This window comes from Semicossyphus pulcher, unplaced genomic scaffold (assembly GCF_022749685.1).
Source record: "Semicossyphus pulcher isolate SPU_LCO1_2020_fin unplaced genomic scaffold, fSemPul1.0.p SCAF_5, whole genome shotgun sequence".
In the NCBI taxonomy this organism is placed as follows: domain Eukaryota; kingdom Metazoa; phylum Chordata; class Actinopteri; order Labriformes; family Labridae; genus Semicossyphus; species Semicossyphus pulcher.
In genome coordinates, this window is record NW_027211726.1 from 32459274 (window position 1) to 32475655 (window position 16382).

Genomic DNA, 16382 nt, shown 5'->3' on the forward strand with positions numbered 1-16382 from the left:
GAGAGGAGTGTGTGGCAGTCGTCGAGGTGAAACTACAGTTGAAACTAAAGTTCTCAGTTTACTTATATTTCTTAGGTGGACGTAACATGATCTGGTTACCTGCTTAACATGGCTGTCAAAAGATGATGATTTATCAACTATTACTCCTAAATGACGTGGGCTAAAGCCAACAGCAGAGGAAAGGGGCCCAATGTTGTGATCCTGTGAGCTGATCGGATGGAAAGAGCTCAAGACGGTAGGAATAAGAGAGGAGCTAGCATGAAGTGGATGAGAGTTATGATGCATATTGGACCTAATAGTCATTACTTTATCAACACAGAAGGAAAGGAAGGTATTGCAGTCATCAACAGTGAAACATGGTAATGTGGAGAGCGCTGGTGAAACAATGTTTTAAATAGTTATGAAACGTCGGGATTTCTTTTTGATGAAGAAATCAGGTCAGCAAAATAAGCCGTCCAGGCTTCCTGTACTGCTTCTTTAAAAGAACGCCGGAGATCTTTAAGATGTAGGCGATGCACTTCCACAGACGTTCAGACCTGTGACAGTGTGGTCTCAGGCAGCAGACAGCCTCTGTTATCCACTGACAACTGTTGCAGGTAGCCCGAGTCCTAACCTTTGAAGGTGCCTCTTTGTCCAGTAACGTGGAGCAATGACCATTAAAAGACTGCGTTAAAAACTCAACATTGTGAGGATTTATATTAAAATCACAGCAGGAGTGTGCTGAGAACTGGTCGGCTGTATTTCCTGTAATGAGGAGGCTCTTCTGAGGCTGCTGCCAGTGGTCAAAGCCTCCAACAAAGCTCTGTACGTGAACACATCACTGTCCATGTTAAATGTAGTTTTACTTTATTGAGAAAAAACAACTATCTCTTGTCATTGTTTCCTTTTATGTGCTGTTGATTCCTCTTCAGGCTGAGTGGCTGTAAACTGTCAGAGAGAAGCTGTGAGGCTCTGTCCTCAGTCCTCAGCTCCCAGTCCTCTCCTCTGAGAGAGCTGGACCTGAGTCACAACAACCTGCAGGATCCAGGAGTTAAGCTGCTGTCTGCTGGGCCAAACCTTACACTGGAAACTCTCAGGTCAGGATTAAACAGATTTAACAAGTTTATCCAAAAAGATTTCATTGACTTTCTATATTTGATTTGTAATTAACTGAGTGAAGATCCTTTTCAGGCTGAGTGGCTGTAAACTGTCAGAGAGAAGCTGTGAGGCTCTGTCCTCAGTCCTCAGCTCCCAGTCCTCTTCTCTGAGAGAGCTGGACCTGAGTAACAACAACCTGCAGGATTCAGGAGTGACTCTTCTGTCTGCCGGTCTAAAAACTCCACACTGCAGACTGGAAACTCTCAGGTTAGTGTGCAGCTGTGTGAAAATGATAACCCTCTGAGCTCACATGTTCTGTATATTTGCTCAGTTCTCAGCTCTCAGTCCTGTGAGTCTGAATAACCCTGCACAGCAAATTCGGCCCTTTGGAATAAACTCTCTGAGTTAAAATCAACTCAATTTGAGTGTACATGTGAGACCATCGAATAAACTCTAGGGCATAGTTAAAGTTACTCTTTTCCGGGAGTTGATCTTTCAACTCTTTTTAGGAGTTAAAACTGAACTCCTCTGGGAGTTAAAACACTACTCCCATTAAGAGGAAAAAGCACTCTCATTGAGAGTTCATTTTAGGTGAACTCTTTCACAGTGTTAACAGTGAAATTGTTTTATTGAACACTTACAGAGTTAATATATAAAATCACAAAAAATGTTTTTCAGATGAAAATTAATACAAAAAACACATAAATTACTTCAATGCCTTTATTTGAACACATCCAGAAAGTGTGTTCACAACTCCTTGCTTCATGAATATTAACTTTTGTAACAAGTTACATTTCGAGTAAAAGCTTTCTGTTACACTCGGTAGGAACGGGTTGAACCCAAAAGCGGACACAAGGCTGGGGTCGGATGAACAAGGTATTTATTTAAACACCACTGGATACAAGCTACTGTTAAATTGAGGCTTGATGCTGCTGAGGAGCTGCGAGGTGTGTTGCCGCTCGGGGAAGCGCAGGGTAGGTTGCCGCTCGGAAGAGCGCAGAGCAGGTAGCAGCGGGGCTGAAGAGCTGCGAGGTGTGTTGTCGCTCGGAGGAGCGCAGGGCAGGTGGCTGGTGGCAGCGGGGCTGAGGAGCTGCGAGGGGTGTTGCTGCTCGGCGGAGCGCAGAGCAGGTTGAGTGCTGCAGAGGTGCTGAGGGCTCGAGGCACGGCTGAGGTCACTGGAGGACACAGGTTTAAGTTGAGACACATGAAAGGTGGGGTGAACTGGTAAGGATGCAGGCAGCTTTAGGCGAACAGCGGAGGGGTTGATTATCCTCTCCACCTCAAACGGGCCAACGAAACGTGGAGCCAGCTTGCGAGATTCGACTTGTAGGGGCAGATCACGGGATGAAAGCCACACCTTTTGTCCAGGTTGATATGTAGGAGCGGGGATGCGGCGACGATCTGCTAACCGTTGGCTCTGCCGGGTAAAGCGCGTAATCGCCTCTCGTGCCATCCTCCATACCTCCTTGCACCGGCCGACGTGAGCCTGGACAGAGGGGACAGCGACGTCTCGTTCCTGCGCAGAGAGGAGAGGTGGTTGATAACCATACGCAGCCATGAACGGAGTCATACCTGTAGCTGCACTGGAAAGTGAGTTGTGCGCGCATTCCACCCAGGTGAGGAAGGAGGACCAGGAGGTAGGATTACGAGCCGTGACACAGCGGAGAGCGGTCTCTAGGTCCTGATTCGCCCTCTCAGTTTGTCCGTTGGACTGTGGATGGTAACCAGAAGTCAGGCTGCATGTAGTGCCAAACGCCCTGCAGAAAGCCTGCCAGACCCGAGATGTAAACTGGGGACCTCGATCAGAGACGATGTCAGTGGGGAGTCCATGGAGCCGGAAAACGTGTAGAGCTAGTAGATCTGCTGTTTCAGTGGCGGAGGGGAGTTTGACTAGCGGGATGTAATGAACCATCTTAGAAAAGCGGTCCACGATAGTGAGGATGGCTGTGTGTCCGTTAGAGGGAGGAAGTCCGGTGACGAAATCCACCGCGATGTGGGACCAGGGACGACTAGGAACGGGTAGGGGTCGAAGGAGACCTGCGGGGGGACGATGAGACGCCTTACTCCTAGCGCACACCACACATGCCGCCACAAACTCACCAACGTCTCTGACTTGGCCGGGCCACCAGAAATGTTGGCGGAGGAACTGGAGAGTCCGCTGAGCTCCGGGGTGACAACTGAGCTTGGAAGAATGTCCCCACTGAAGAACCTGGGAACGGACCGCCTCCGGTACGAAAAGGCGATTAGGTGGGCCTGTGCCGGGATCTGGATGAGTACGTTGGGCCGCCCGTACAATAGTCTCTATTCCCCAGGTAGCGGCTCCGATGATCCGGGGAGAAGGCATGATGGGTTCGGGGTCGGGAGGAGGCGAGTCGCCGGAGAAAAGGCGAGAAAGAGCGTCTGGCTTCCCATTCTTGGAACCGGGGCGGAACGAAAGGGTGTAGTTAAAGCGACTCAGAAACGGAGACCAGCGAGCCTGGCGAGAATTCAATCTTCGTGCTGAACGCAGATACTCGAGGTTCTTGTGGTCGGTCCAAATAAGGAACGGCTCCCGGGCTCCCTCCAACCAATGTCGCCACTCCTGAAGGGCCAGAACCACCGACAACAGCTCTCTATTCCCCACGTCATAGTTTCTCTCCGCAGGAGAGAGCCGTCGAGAGAAGAAAGCGCAGGGATGCAGTTTGTGGGAAACAGCGCTGCGCTGAGAGAGAATGGCTCCCACCCCGGAGTCTGAAGCGTCCACTTCAACCACGAACTGACGAGACGAGTCCGGATGCTGGAGAATGGGGGCATGGGTAAATAATCCCTTAAGTCTTTGAAAGGCTGCGTCAGCAGCGGGGGTCCAGCTGAAGGGTGTGCTGGAGGAGGTTAGTTGAGTGAGAGGGGCAGCGACACGGCTGAAGTCCCGGATGAATCTCCGGTAAAAATTAGCGAAACCCAGGAATCGTTGCAGCTGCTTGCGGGTAGCCGGTGTGGGCCATTCTTCCACAGCTTGAACCTTGACAGGGTCCGGCTGCAGCCGTCCCTGAGCGATGACAAAACCCAGGAAGTTGACTTTAGAAACATGAAATTCGCACTTCTCTGGTTTGGCGTAAAGCTTGTTGTTGAGCAGCCTCTGGAGCACCAGCCTCACATGCTCGACGTGCTCCTCCATGGTTTCCGAAAAGATTAGAATGTCATCTAAATAGACGAAAACAAAATGATTGAGCATGTCTCTCAAAATGTCATTGATCAAAGCCTGAAAAACGGCGGGGGCGTTAGAAAGGCCGAAAGGCATAACCAGATACTCGAAGTGGCCAAGGGGAGTCTTGAACGCCGTCTTCCACTCATCCCCCTCCCTTATGCGGACTAGATGATAGGCGTTCCGCAGGTCTAGTTTGGAGAATACACGGGCATGACAAAGTGGCTCAAACGAGGGATCAATCAGAGGTAGCGGGTATTTGTTCTTAATGGTGATCTCGTTCAGTCCTCGGTAATCGATGCAGGGTCTTAATGTGCCATCCTTCTTAGCCACGAAAAAAAATCCAGCTCCGAGGGGAGACGAAGAGGAGCGAATGAGACCCGAGGCTTTGGAGCTGTTGATGTACTCCTCCATCGACTCTCTCTCGGGGCGCGACAGGTTGTAGAGGCGACTGGATGGGAGAGTTGCGCCGGGGAGGAGGTCGATACCACAGTCGTAAGGGCGGTGAGGTGGCAGGGACAGTGCTAGTTCTTTGCAAAAAACTGGGGCCAAGTCGTGGTAAACTGGAGGAACTAGCGATAAATCTGGGGGTTCAGGGATGACCGGAGTCTTAATCCCGTCTGCGGAAACAGCAGAACGAAAACAGTGGGTGTGGCAAAAGGGGCTCCAGCTGGAAATGGCAGCTGCGGTCCAGTCAATGTGAGGGTTGTGGAGACGCAACCAGGGGAGTCCCAGCACCACCGGGGAAAAGGGGGAAGGAATGACAAAGAGCTGTATCATCTCCCGATGATTACCGGCAATTACTAGGGTGATGGGTAATGTGCGGTGAGTAATTACAGCCAATTTTCGCCCGTCTAAGGCGTTCACAGTTCTGGGGGCGTCGAGGGCTTCGATAGGGATCAAAGTTTGTTCAACCAGGGACATGTCGATGAAATTATCATCGGCACCGGAGTCCACGAACACTTGAATGGGTAAGGTCTCGCGAGACCACTGGAGTGATGCAGGAAGAGTTAGACGGACTAGAGGGCTGGAGCATGAGGATGTCTGGCTCACCAAGGTGCCCTCTGTCAATGGCGAGCCGGACCTTTTGGCAGAGCCGGACAGAGGGCGAGGAAGTGTCCGGGCTGGCCACAGTAAATGCATAACTGCAGAGCTCTTCGGCGTTGTCGTTCCTCTGGAGTCAGGCGAGATCTTCCCAGCTGCATCGGTTCCTCCGAAACAGCAGGAGGAGCTCGGGGAACCCCGGAGGGATGTGGGGTGTTCAGATGTCTTGTCGGAGGAAGAGGGGACTGACTGGGGGTGGAGCTAGCCAATCTGCGACTGTTGCCGGTTCTCTCTCTTACCCTCTCCCTCAAACGATTATCTAATCGAATGGTTAATGAAATGAGTTGCTCCAGAGAGGCTGGCTCTTCCCTGGCCGCTAACTCGTCCTGTAAGTTCTCAGATAACCCCCGTAAAAAGAAACTTACAAGAGCAGGCTCGTTCCAGCCAGTCTCTGCCGCCAGAATGCGGAACTCAATAGAATATTCGGCTGCCGACTGAGATCCCTGTCTTAGATTGAATAAACGGCTAGCTGCCACTGAACCTTGCACAGGATGATCAAACACCTTCCTCATTTCGTCTAAGAACGAGTCGAGAATATTAGAACCCCCCTCCCATAATGCGGTCCCCCACTGTGCTGCTTTACCTCTTAAGAGGTTCATAGTATAAGCTATACGAGACTTGTCAGAGGCATAACTAGTGGGTTGCAGATCAAACACATGGGAACATTGTAACAGGAAGCTACTACAAGAACCTATGTTGCCTGAGTAATGCTCTGGCGGGGGAACAAAAGGCTCTCTGGTGGTAGATGAAGGGGGTTGAGCTGTGCTTGAAGCGGGAGGTTGGCTCACATTGGCAGTGGAGGTTAAAGGGAGCGCTGGTGGCTGCGTAGAAAGCACGGAGACTTGTTGGCCGAGCTGTGAGACGTTGGTGGTGAGAACCTGAAGGGCATCCATTACTTGTTTCAGCATTTGGTCATGCCTCCCTACCAGGACTCCCTGAGCATTCAGGGCCTGGGCGACTGATGTTGGGTCCGCTGGGTCCATTTAGAGGCCAGATGATTCTGTTACACTCGGTAGGAACGGGTTGAACCCAAAAGCGGACACAAGGCTGGGGTCGGATGAACAAGGTATTTATTTAAACACCACTGGATACAAGCTACTGTTAAATTGAGGCTTGACGCTGCTGAGGAGCTGCGAGGTGTGTTGCCGCTCGGGGAAGCGCAGGGTAGGTTGCCGCTCGGAAGAGCGCAGAGCAGGTAGCAGCGGGGCTGAAGAGCTGCGAGGTGTGTTGTCGCTCGGAGGAGCGCAGGGCAGGTGGCTGGTGGCAGCGGGGCTGAGGAGCTGCGAGGGGTGTTGCTGCTCGGCGGAGCGCAGAGCAGGTTGAGTGCTGCAGAGGTGCTGAGGGCTCGAGGCACGGAAGCGGAGTCGCACGTTGGTCGGTGCTCAGGAGGACACTGCAGACAGAGCAGGACGAAGTTAGTTGTAGCACAGGGGAAAAAACACAGGAGCACTATAGAACGTCTAAACACTATGAAAGACTGAGCCATATACCGCGTGTGGTTCACGAAATCATCTGGCAGCAGACAGCGTGAGGAACAGGGCTTTTAACCAGGCGCTGATTCTCAACCTGCTGCAGGTGCGTGTGGGTGTGATCACTCCCGAGACCGCAACTCCGCCCAGCCCTCCGGTGCACCTCTGAAAGTAGACAATCACAAGCACAAACACACAACACCGACACTGCAGCCACAGATCGTGACACTTTCTTCAGTAACAGTGTAAACATGTAACAGCATACACATTTAAAATAAACAGCTACAATGGCAGCTTAACAGTTAGGAAATTGTGTGGTCAAATGGAAATCACAAATAAAAAATATGTAGTAAAAAAATAAATTTGCATATTTCAGCAAAACTGCAAAAAAATATACCATACCACATCCCTCTGTGCTGCATAAACTTTTTTGAGGAAAGTGCAAGTGTGATCATTTTTAAAACAACCTTAAATGTAAATGTACAGCAGTCTGTTAGGATTCTGAAAGCAAACTTCTCTGTAATGCAGGATTATGTTAACATGAAATAGAATGTTAAACGTGCTGTTAAAGCACGAAAACATGTACAAGAACGTAAAACATGAATTCAATACATTCAGTTTGGCCAACATTTTAGGCATTTTAGGCCAACAGATTAAATAATACAGCCCTCTGACACAACATAAAAATAAAAATCACACCCATAGGACATTTGAGAATCCAAACTTTTGAAATGTCTTAATTTCTCCCTTTCTAGAACCAGTATCTTCCTGGGGATGTTTTCACTAACTTGGAAAGCATGGAAATGGTCATGGAAACAAGTTTCATGTTCATTTAGAACTAAAACACTTTACCATTGTGCAAAATGATAGAAGTTATTTTGCTGAAGACTGGTGTGTTTTCTTGTGTCAGTACAAACAAAGAGGCCAACGCGATATTCACACTTTACCCAGTTTGTCAGGTTGACAGTGGCTTGTGAATCAATGTGAAGATATGTAGACACATGCTCTGTACACTCTAGTGTTTCAAGCGAGTTGACAGGTAAGGGTGACTTAGTTTCCTCACCGTGTCGGGCTCTGTAAGTGAGGGTGAGAATTTTGAACTTCATCCTTTACACAACGGGGAGCCAGTGAAGAGATCTGAGGATGGGGGTAATGTGAGACCTGGTGAGGAGTCTTGCAGCAGCATTCTGTGTTGACTGCAGGCGATTAAGTGCTGATTGACGAGAGGAGTGTGTGGCAGTCGTCGAGGTGAAACTACAGTTGAAACTAAAGTTCTCAGTTTACTTATATTTCTTAGGTGGGCGTAACATGATCTGGTTACCTGCTTAACATGGCTGTCAAAAGATGATGATTTATCAACTATTACTCCTAAATGACGTGGGCTAAAGCCAACAGCAGAGGAAAGGGGCCCAATGTTGTGATCCTGTGAGCTGATTGGATGGAAAGAGCTCAAGACGGTAGGAATAAGAGAGGAGCTAGCATGAAGTGGATGAGAGTTATGATGCATATTGGACCTAATAGTCATTACTTTATCAACACAGAAGGAAAGGAAGGTATTGCAGTCATCAACAGTGAAACATGGTAATGTGGAGAGCGCTGGTGAAACAATGTTTTAAATAGTTATGAAACGTTGGGATTTCTTTTTGATGAAGAAATCAGGTCAGCAAAATAAGCCGTCCAGGCTTCCTGTACTGCTTCTTTAAAAGAACGCCGGAGATCTTTAAGATGTAGGCGATGCACTTCCACAGACGTTCAGACCTGTGACAGTGTGATCTCAGGCAGCAGACAGCCTCTGTTATCCACTGACAACTGTTGCAGGTAGCCCGAGTCCTAACCTTTAAAGGTGCCTCTTTGTCCAGTAACGTGGAGCAATGACCATTAAAAGACTGCGTTAAAAACTCAACATTGTGAGGATTTATATTAAAATCACAGCAGGAGTGTGCTGAGAACTGGTCGGCTGTATTTCCTGTAATGATGCCGGCATGCAATGTTCTTTTAGGACAGGAAAGGTCATCAATTACACAGAGATCAAAGGAAATACATGAATGATCACTGATCAGTTGGTCTTCACAGCAGATATTAATATCTAGTCCCAGAGATGAAGGTCCCAGGTGTGACCCCTCCTGTGAGTGGCGCTTTAAACATGTTGCTTGAAGTTCAAAGATTCAGTGATATTAAGAAATTCAGTGGCTACACAGTTTGTGACATCATCAATGTGCAGGTTAAAGTCAGCAGCTAAAAGTGCTCTGTCCAGCTTCATAAGAGAAGTCAGAAAGTGAACTCAGGTAAAAAGTGAGCAGCTGGACCAGGAGGTCGATCAATGAGAACACCACAGTGAGACCTCCACCGCGGCCTGAGCGACGTGGAGTCCCAATAACTGAACAGTCCATGGGGCACAGTTCATTTAAATGAACACATTCTTTTTGTCAGGTTTCAGTGTAGAAGAGAAAAGACAGACTGTCCCTTAAAATAAGTCATTTAATATGTGAGCCTTGTTACCCACAGATCTGCATTAATCAGACACATTTTAATAGAGGAACGGGGCCTTCAGGGGGGCATGCAGGTTAAAGGATCACTCGCCCACCAGGGTGATGCTGACTATGACGAGGGCGTGAGTGCTGGTTAGTGATCCTGACTGGGATGAGCATGATTACAGGAGTGAAGGCAGAGATACAAGTTATAGAGTTAGTAGTGACCCCTCCTAGCCAAGAGGGGGAGCTGATGGGGTGTGTGTGTGTGTGTGTGTAGTCTGTCAGGCTGTCTGATCACACAGGAAGGCTGTGCCTCTCTGGCCTCGGCTCTGAGCTCTTCCCACCTGAGAGAGCTGGACCTGAGCTACAATCATCCAGGAAAACCAGGAAAGAAGCTGCTGTCTGCTGGACTGGAGGATCCACACTGCAGACTGGAGACACTGAGGTACAGACAGACAGACAGACAGACAGACAGACAGACAGACAGGCAGACATGTTTTGTCCCTCAGCCTGTTTTCCATCTGTATAAATGATTTGGATCTTAAAAGAAGAAATCTAATGTAGGTGTACATTTGAAGAATTGAATTGTGGGTATTTTGTTGTCTGCAGACGATGTTGCTCTACTGGCTGAATCAGAAGATGATTGACAACATTTGTTAAAGACCTGCTGTTACAGGTGGAGGTTGTTGATTCATCAGAGTAAAACACAGATAATTCACTTCAGAACAAAGGGTGTTCCAAGCAGGAGGAAAATGTTGACTCTTGGGACAGTTACATTGGAATACACACCTGAATATAAATATCTGGGATCTTCTCTTGATGAGTTTATGACTCATGAAGCTGGAGTTAAATGATTGGCTGGTTGGGCTGGCAGAGCACTGGGGTCTGTTGTTACCAAGCTGCAGATATGTAAAGATGTTGGGTGTTCCACTTCCTCTCAGCTCTATGATGCATGTGTTTCCCCCACACTGAATGATGCCTCAGGGATATGGGGATTCAAAGACAGTAAAACTTCAGACGTTATACTAAACAGAGCTGAACGCTGTTTTTGAGGCGTTCATAAATGAGCTCCTACTTTGGCTGCTCAGGGCGACGTGTTGGTTTCCTGGATCTATACAGAGAAAATGTGAAATGATACGACTGTGGAATCGTTTACTGAACATGTCAGAACATCGGATCAATAGGAAGGTTTTTCTGTGGACTCAAATGTACAAGTCTCCATGGGCTGCAGAGCTTCATGCTGTTTGTGAGGAAGCTGGCTTACAGTATATATACAGGAATCATTTATCATGCAGCCTGAACACAAGTAGAAAAAGTGATTTGCTAGATTAGAATAAAAATGGTTCAATGATATCTTGTTAAAACCTAAATTAGGAACATATATCCAAATCAAGCACAGTTATGGTGCTGAAGCTTACGTTACAGCAAACTGAACCAGGAGTCAGAGGTGTTTAGGTGCACAGGTGAGAACAGGAATCCTTCCTCTGGCTCTTGAAGTGGTCACATTTAAACACATCCAGGAGGAACACAGGCTGTGTGAGCTTTGTGAGAATGAATCACATTTTCTTTTGTATTGTCCTTTTTATGATGAGATCAGAGCATCCTTGATGAATGAAATGTATGCTGAAAATCCTCAAATGTTTTGGTGCTCTGACGACGACAGGATGGAACGTTTGTTTGGCTTTAATGTTTATAAGTCGGCCATTTTTGTTTGTAGATCCTGGAAGAAACGTCAGGATGGTTTATTTCTTTAATATTATTTCTGTTACGTGTCGACTTCTGGTTTCTGCTGTCTCTCTGCCTTTTTATGGGCCGGACATGTTGTTTATGTCTGACAGTAATAACACAATTAATCACACACAGACAGACAGACAGAAGCTGTCTCTCTGTCTCTAACTGGTGACCTTGCTGTCTGATGGAGGATGTGAGTGAAGCTGTATGAAGTCGATTCTGATCTGGTTTCTTCCTCCAGGTTGGACCATGGTGGACGGCACAGACTGAAACCTGATGAGAGGAAGTGTGAGTGTGTTTGAACTTTGATTCATGAGAACACAGCTGCTCATGTTGGGCTCCACTTTTTGTAATTGTCTTGACTGAAGATGAATTTCAATCAGGATTGACTTTCTGTTTTTGTCAGTGTGGCTGTAAAGATGTACGAAGTGAACAAAGTGAACAGCAGGATCCAATCAAAAGAATCAATACATTTGATGATCAGTGAAGAGAAGATTCACTGTGTTTCTTCCAGCTCTGATCTTTCTGCTTCATGTGACCTCTGACCTAATAACAGTTTGAGACAGCAGATGGTTCACAGCTTCTTTGTGCTGCACTTTTATTACTGACACTTGATTGTGCTCTTATCCTGGGCTCCACACATCCTGACTGCCATGTTCACTAACTGTTCATTTCATTACAGCTGCAGTGTTGAGTTTCAGTGCTGCCAAATATTCACAGTTAAACATGAAGTCTAAGTTTGACTGTTTTTGAATGAACAGATGATAACCTGCAGCTGTGTTGTGTCTCCTTCTCTCCATCAGACGCCTGTGAGCTGGAAGTGGACACAAACACAGTGAACAGAAGACTCAAACTATCTGACAACAACAGGAAGGTGACATGTGTGTGGGAGGAGGATCAGTCATATCCTGATCATCCAGACAGATTTGATTATTGTCCTCAGCTGCTGTGTAGGACTGGTCTGACTGGTCGCTGTTACTGGGAGGTCGAGTGGAGAGGAAGGGTTGATGTATCAGTGAGTTACAGAGGAATCAGGAGGAAAGGAGGCAGTGATGAATGTGTGTTTGGATGGAATGATCAGTCCTGGAGTCTGAGCTGCTCTGATGAAGGTTACTCTGTCTGGCACAATAAGAGAAGCACAAAGACCTCCTCCTCCTCCTCCTCCTCTGGTAGAGTAGCAGTGTATGTGGACTGTCCTGCTGGCACTCTGTCCTTCTACAGAGTCTCCTCTGACACACTGATCCACCTCCACACCTTCAGCACCACCTTCACTGAACCTCTTTATCCTGGGTTCAGGTTGTGGTCAGGAGGTTCCTCGTTGTCTCTGTGTTCTCTGTAGGTCAGAGAAACTCTGCTGACTGAACATCACTGACTCTGTTCACTGACTCAAACTCTTTCATGAGTCTGATTTCATCACTTTGATTTGAATCATTTTATCAGGTTAAAAACTCAAAGATATTTACTTGTAAAAAAGAACTCATGATTTTTATTCTTTTGTGTTTCTGTTGTATTTTGAACGATGTCGTCGTTTATTTGAATAAAATCTTGACCTTTGATCCTGAAGGAAATCGTTTCATCTCGTCTGTCATCACTTTGAACACATGTGACGTTTGTCTTGTAACAGGTGACCCTTTGTGTGAGACCACATGGACAGAGATGTTGGAACACTTTCATAAAGCTCACATTCACCATATTAACACAGCGGCCATTTTCTTCTGACGTTAAGTTCAGGGTGAGAGGCTCAGATACTGTTAGCATGTTGTGCTGCTGCGTTCAGGTGCTCATTTGTATAAACATAGTGAAGGTGACAGTCTTTGTTATTTCACAGCTTCATTGATCAGCAACTGAAAAGACAACAGACAGTGAAAATCCAAAGGAGCATCAGGACATATATCAAGGTAAAACTCTGTGTGTTATTAAATATGTTGTTTAACCTGAAATGTGTTCAGATGTTCCTCCAACAAGAGAGGTATGGTGAGCGCAGACACAGATAGCTGCTAATCAGTGCTAACACATCAATAAATGAAGAGTAAAAACAGTGTGTCAGACGTGTTGGACGGTCTGTTAGTCCAATAAAGCGCACACACAGATTATCTGTCTGATATTTACATGAACAAATCTCCAAAAGGCTCCAACAGCACAAACACGGCCCAGAGGTTACGTTCAGTGACTGAATTAGCTGAAGTGACACCTAGCAGACAGCTAACAGCTCCCAGCTGTCACTCAAAGAGGCCACGCCCCTAACGATGCATCACTTTAATCAGAATCAGCTTTATTGGCCAGGAATTTGACTCCGGTTAAACTTTGGTTAACACTAAATATTAAAAATAAACTAATGGATTTTAGTGCAGCTTTTGATCTCATAGACCATGACCTACTACTCGTTAAACTATCTGCATGTGGATTCAAACGTTCAGCTGTTAATTGGATGAGAAGTTACTTATCCAGCAGACAGCAGAGTGTCATGTTTCATGGTACCCTGTCAAATATTAAATCATAACAATGTGGAATCCCCCAGGGCAGCTGTCTAGGACCTCTCCTGTAGGCCATATTTACAAATGATCTACCACATGTATTAAAAGAGGCAGGCATTGCTACGTATGCAGATGATACTACAATGTATGTATCTGCAGAAAAGAGCCAGGATCTTAACTGAATGCTTCAAGAGGAGTTGATGCTGGTTTCTGAAAATAGGCTAAAGTTGAACATCTCAAAAACAAAGATATTTGGTTCCAGACATGCTCTGAAGATAGATCAACAGCTGTGCATCTCTTTACAAGGGGTCCAGCGCTTCAAAACAAGAGCTTAATAAGATCCAGCTCACCCAAATCAGAGCTGCCCGCCTGGTTCTTCACTGCTCAATGAGGGACAGTGTGGACGGGATGCATGCAAGGCTGTCATGGATCAGGTTTGGAAGAGAGACCTGCATGTAGCCTGGTCCAGTAACCTCTAATTTAAGGATCATATAGTTTCACTTTTTAACAGTCATATTGAAACGCTCTTTACCACAGAGGGAGTTATAGAGATAGAGCTTGCAGTGTGTTCCTCATGATGGATCACATGATGGGCTACATGAAATTTAGCATTCAGCTCCTTTAATCAGGTATGAATCCTCGTATGAAGTCCCATTTAGAGCACAGGTAATCCTTACAAGTCAGTATCTGGATCAGGTTGATCCAAACCAGTTTTCTTTGAACAACCGGGATAAAAGTAAGATGGATTACCTGATCCATGATGATGAAAAGAGGATTTCCAAATGAAATGAAACCTTTTGAACAACCTGGGAGCGGATTGGAGGAGAAGAGTCGCAGTTATGTGACACTCAATCAAACTTTTGCCTCAACTTTGTGTCTCTTTAGATTTGACATGAGATTTTTATATTTCTGCTGTTTGCCAGAAAATTTAATGTCAGAATCAACACAATTATAATGTAAGGTGCAGCTGTGTTTCCACTGAACTCTTGTGTAGCTGCACAGGTCCACCTGAGTGTGTGTGTGTGTGTGTGTGTGTGTGTGTGTGTGTGTGTGTGTGTGTGTGTGTGTGTGTGTTTGTGTTGCAGCTGACTTGTGGGCAGCGTTAGGCGGGAGGACAGAGTACCAGACCTCAGAGAGACTGGAGAGTCAGACCCTGACTCACCCTCCTCGTCTGTTTGGATGCTCCAACAAGACGGGCAGGTTCATCGTAAGTATCTGGTCCAGATGATTAAAACCTCCTCAGTAACAAGAATCATTTTCAACACATTCCTTCAAACACTTCAGTAAGCTGTTATCTTCCTCATGAGGCTGAATGAGTCCTCTTCAGTGCATTCACTGCTTTGTGTTGCAGCAGTCACTTTAGTAACTCGTGTTCTCTTGTTGTGCAGATCGAGGAGGTTCCAGGAGAGTTCACTCAGGACGACCTGGCTGAAGACGACGTGATGCTGCTGGATGTTTGGGATCAGGTACACTGCAGCTTCATCAGGTGTTAGATCATCTCTCTGATGTCACTCTAATAAACACAATCCTCTGTTTCAGGTGTTTGTCTGGATCGGAAAGGACGCCAACGAGGTGGAGAGGACTCAATCTGTCCAATCTGGTGAGCTCTCTATTTGACTCATGTCCACAGGTGTACTCTGTTTGCAGTGTTGCTGTTTTAGTCCCTGTTGAAGCCAGGGATTGTTGTGTGAATTTGAAACATAGAATTTGCTCCAGGCAGAGAAACCCTGCGAATAAATAGAACACATTTTGAATATGGATCATAAAAACTAACCCACTTAACAAGAACAGAACAAGTCCACAGGAACCAAACAATAATGCTGATAATTAGACTTCCGGGAAGATGGCGGAGTGAGCGGTGGAACTTTTTGCAGGCTCTGATACCTGACTTTAAAAGACCTTTAAAACAAAAATCGACAGTTAAACGATAACAGAAAAGTTATTATCTCCAACGTTGTCTTTACAACACACACAAATGATCTTTTTTTTTCTTCCCAAGTTCCCTCGCTTTACGCGGACAAAGTACGAGTGTCATGAGTTATTCTAGTTGAGTTGAGTGTCAGATTTGTGTTTCGGTGATCAGATGTTGTTTCCTGTTTTGCTCTGTCACTTTGTCTCCTGTTGTCATTAGTTCTTGTTTTTTAGTTTAGTATTTCATTGAATCTGTGTTCGTGTCATTTAGTCTTGTTTAGTTCTGTTTTTCATTTGTGTTTCATTGGTTTGATCATTTCCTGTTTTACTTTGTCACCTTGTCTCTCGTGTTGATCCACTTCCTGCCTGTGTGTGTTTCCCGCCTGTTTGATTATGTGCCCTGCCCTTATTGTTTTCACCTGCCCCTTGATTGTCTCACCTGTGTCTGATTAGCCTCACCTCCTAAGTTTATTTAGTCTCTGTGCTCCCCTGTCTCTTTGTCAGTGCGTCGTGCTTCTACGTGATACCTGTGGTGAATCCCTCTTTAAGTCTCCTGTGTTTTCCTTTTTCCAGTTTGGATTATTGGTTGGACCTCTTTGTTGGATTTATGTTACCGGGACTCTCTATAAGTCAGCTTTTGTTTGTTGCTTTTTTGTTTCCATAAATATCAAGTCTGCACCTGGGTCCTCTCCCTTTGTGTGTTTTCTGTGAACTGTGACAACCAGATGGCTGGAGCTAGCAAAGATCATGGCTACTCGTTAGCCGCTCTTCAACAAGCATGTGACGATGAGGACATTGCTTTGATGGAACAAGAAGAAGAAGAAATGTTCTCCGACTTACGTCCAGTCAGACAGCATTCCCCGTTGAAGACGGCTACTGCAGAGGAGGAAGAATTATCCAGTAGTGTCATTTTGAACGCCATTCACAGCCTAGCTCGCAAATGTGATGATCAAGGCGAACACTT

The 16382-nt window shown here is 46.3% G+C and overlaps 3 protein-coding genes across 3 annotated transcripts in view; all 3 read left to right on the plus strand.

Annotated features, from left to right (window-relative positions):
• Positions 1–9835, plus strand: part of LOC138608553 (NLR family CARD domain-containing protein 3-like) — a 36725-nt gene extending 26890 nt beyond the window's left edge. The window contains exons 7-9 of the mRNA XM_069681157.1: positions 912–1076; positions 1171–1344; positions 9580–9835. Coding sequence (XP_069537258.1) covers positions 912–1076; positions 1171–1344; positions 9580–9835 — 595 coding nt within the window. The remainder of the gene's footprint in view (positions 1–911; positions 1077–1170; positions 1345–9579) is intronic.
• LOC138608375 (NLR family CARD domain-containing protein 3-like) overlaps positions 1–12482 on the plus strand; it is a 186272-nt gene extending 173790 nt beyond the window's left edge. Inside the window, exon 14 of the mRNA XM_069680950.1 lies at positions 11837–12482. Coding sequence (XP_069537051.1) covers positions 11837–12372 — 536 coding nt within the window. The 3' untranslated portion in view covers positions 12373–12482. The remainder of the gene's footprint in view (positions 1–11836) is intronic.
• A 2103-nt stretch (positions 12483–14585) lies between these two features.
• The window catches only part of LOC138609467 (scinderin-like), a gene marked incomplete at its 5' end in the record, with an annotated part of 67238 nt that continues 65441 nt past the window's right edge, over positions 14586–16382 (plus strand). The window contains 3 exons of the mRNA XM_069682102.1: positions 14586–14714; positions 14896–14973; positions 15047–15107. Coding sequence (XP_069538203.1) covers positions 14586–14714; positions 14896–14973; positions 15047–15107 — 268 coding nt within the window. The remainder of the gene's footprint in view (positions 14715–14895; positions 14974–15046; positions 15108–16382) is intronic.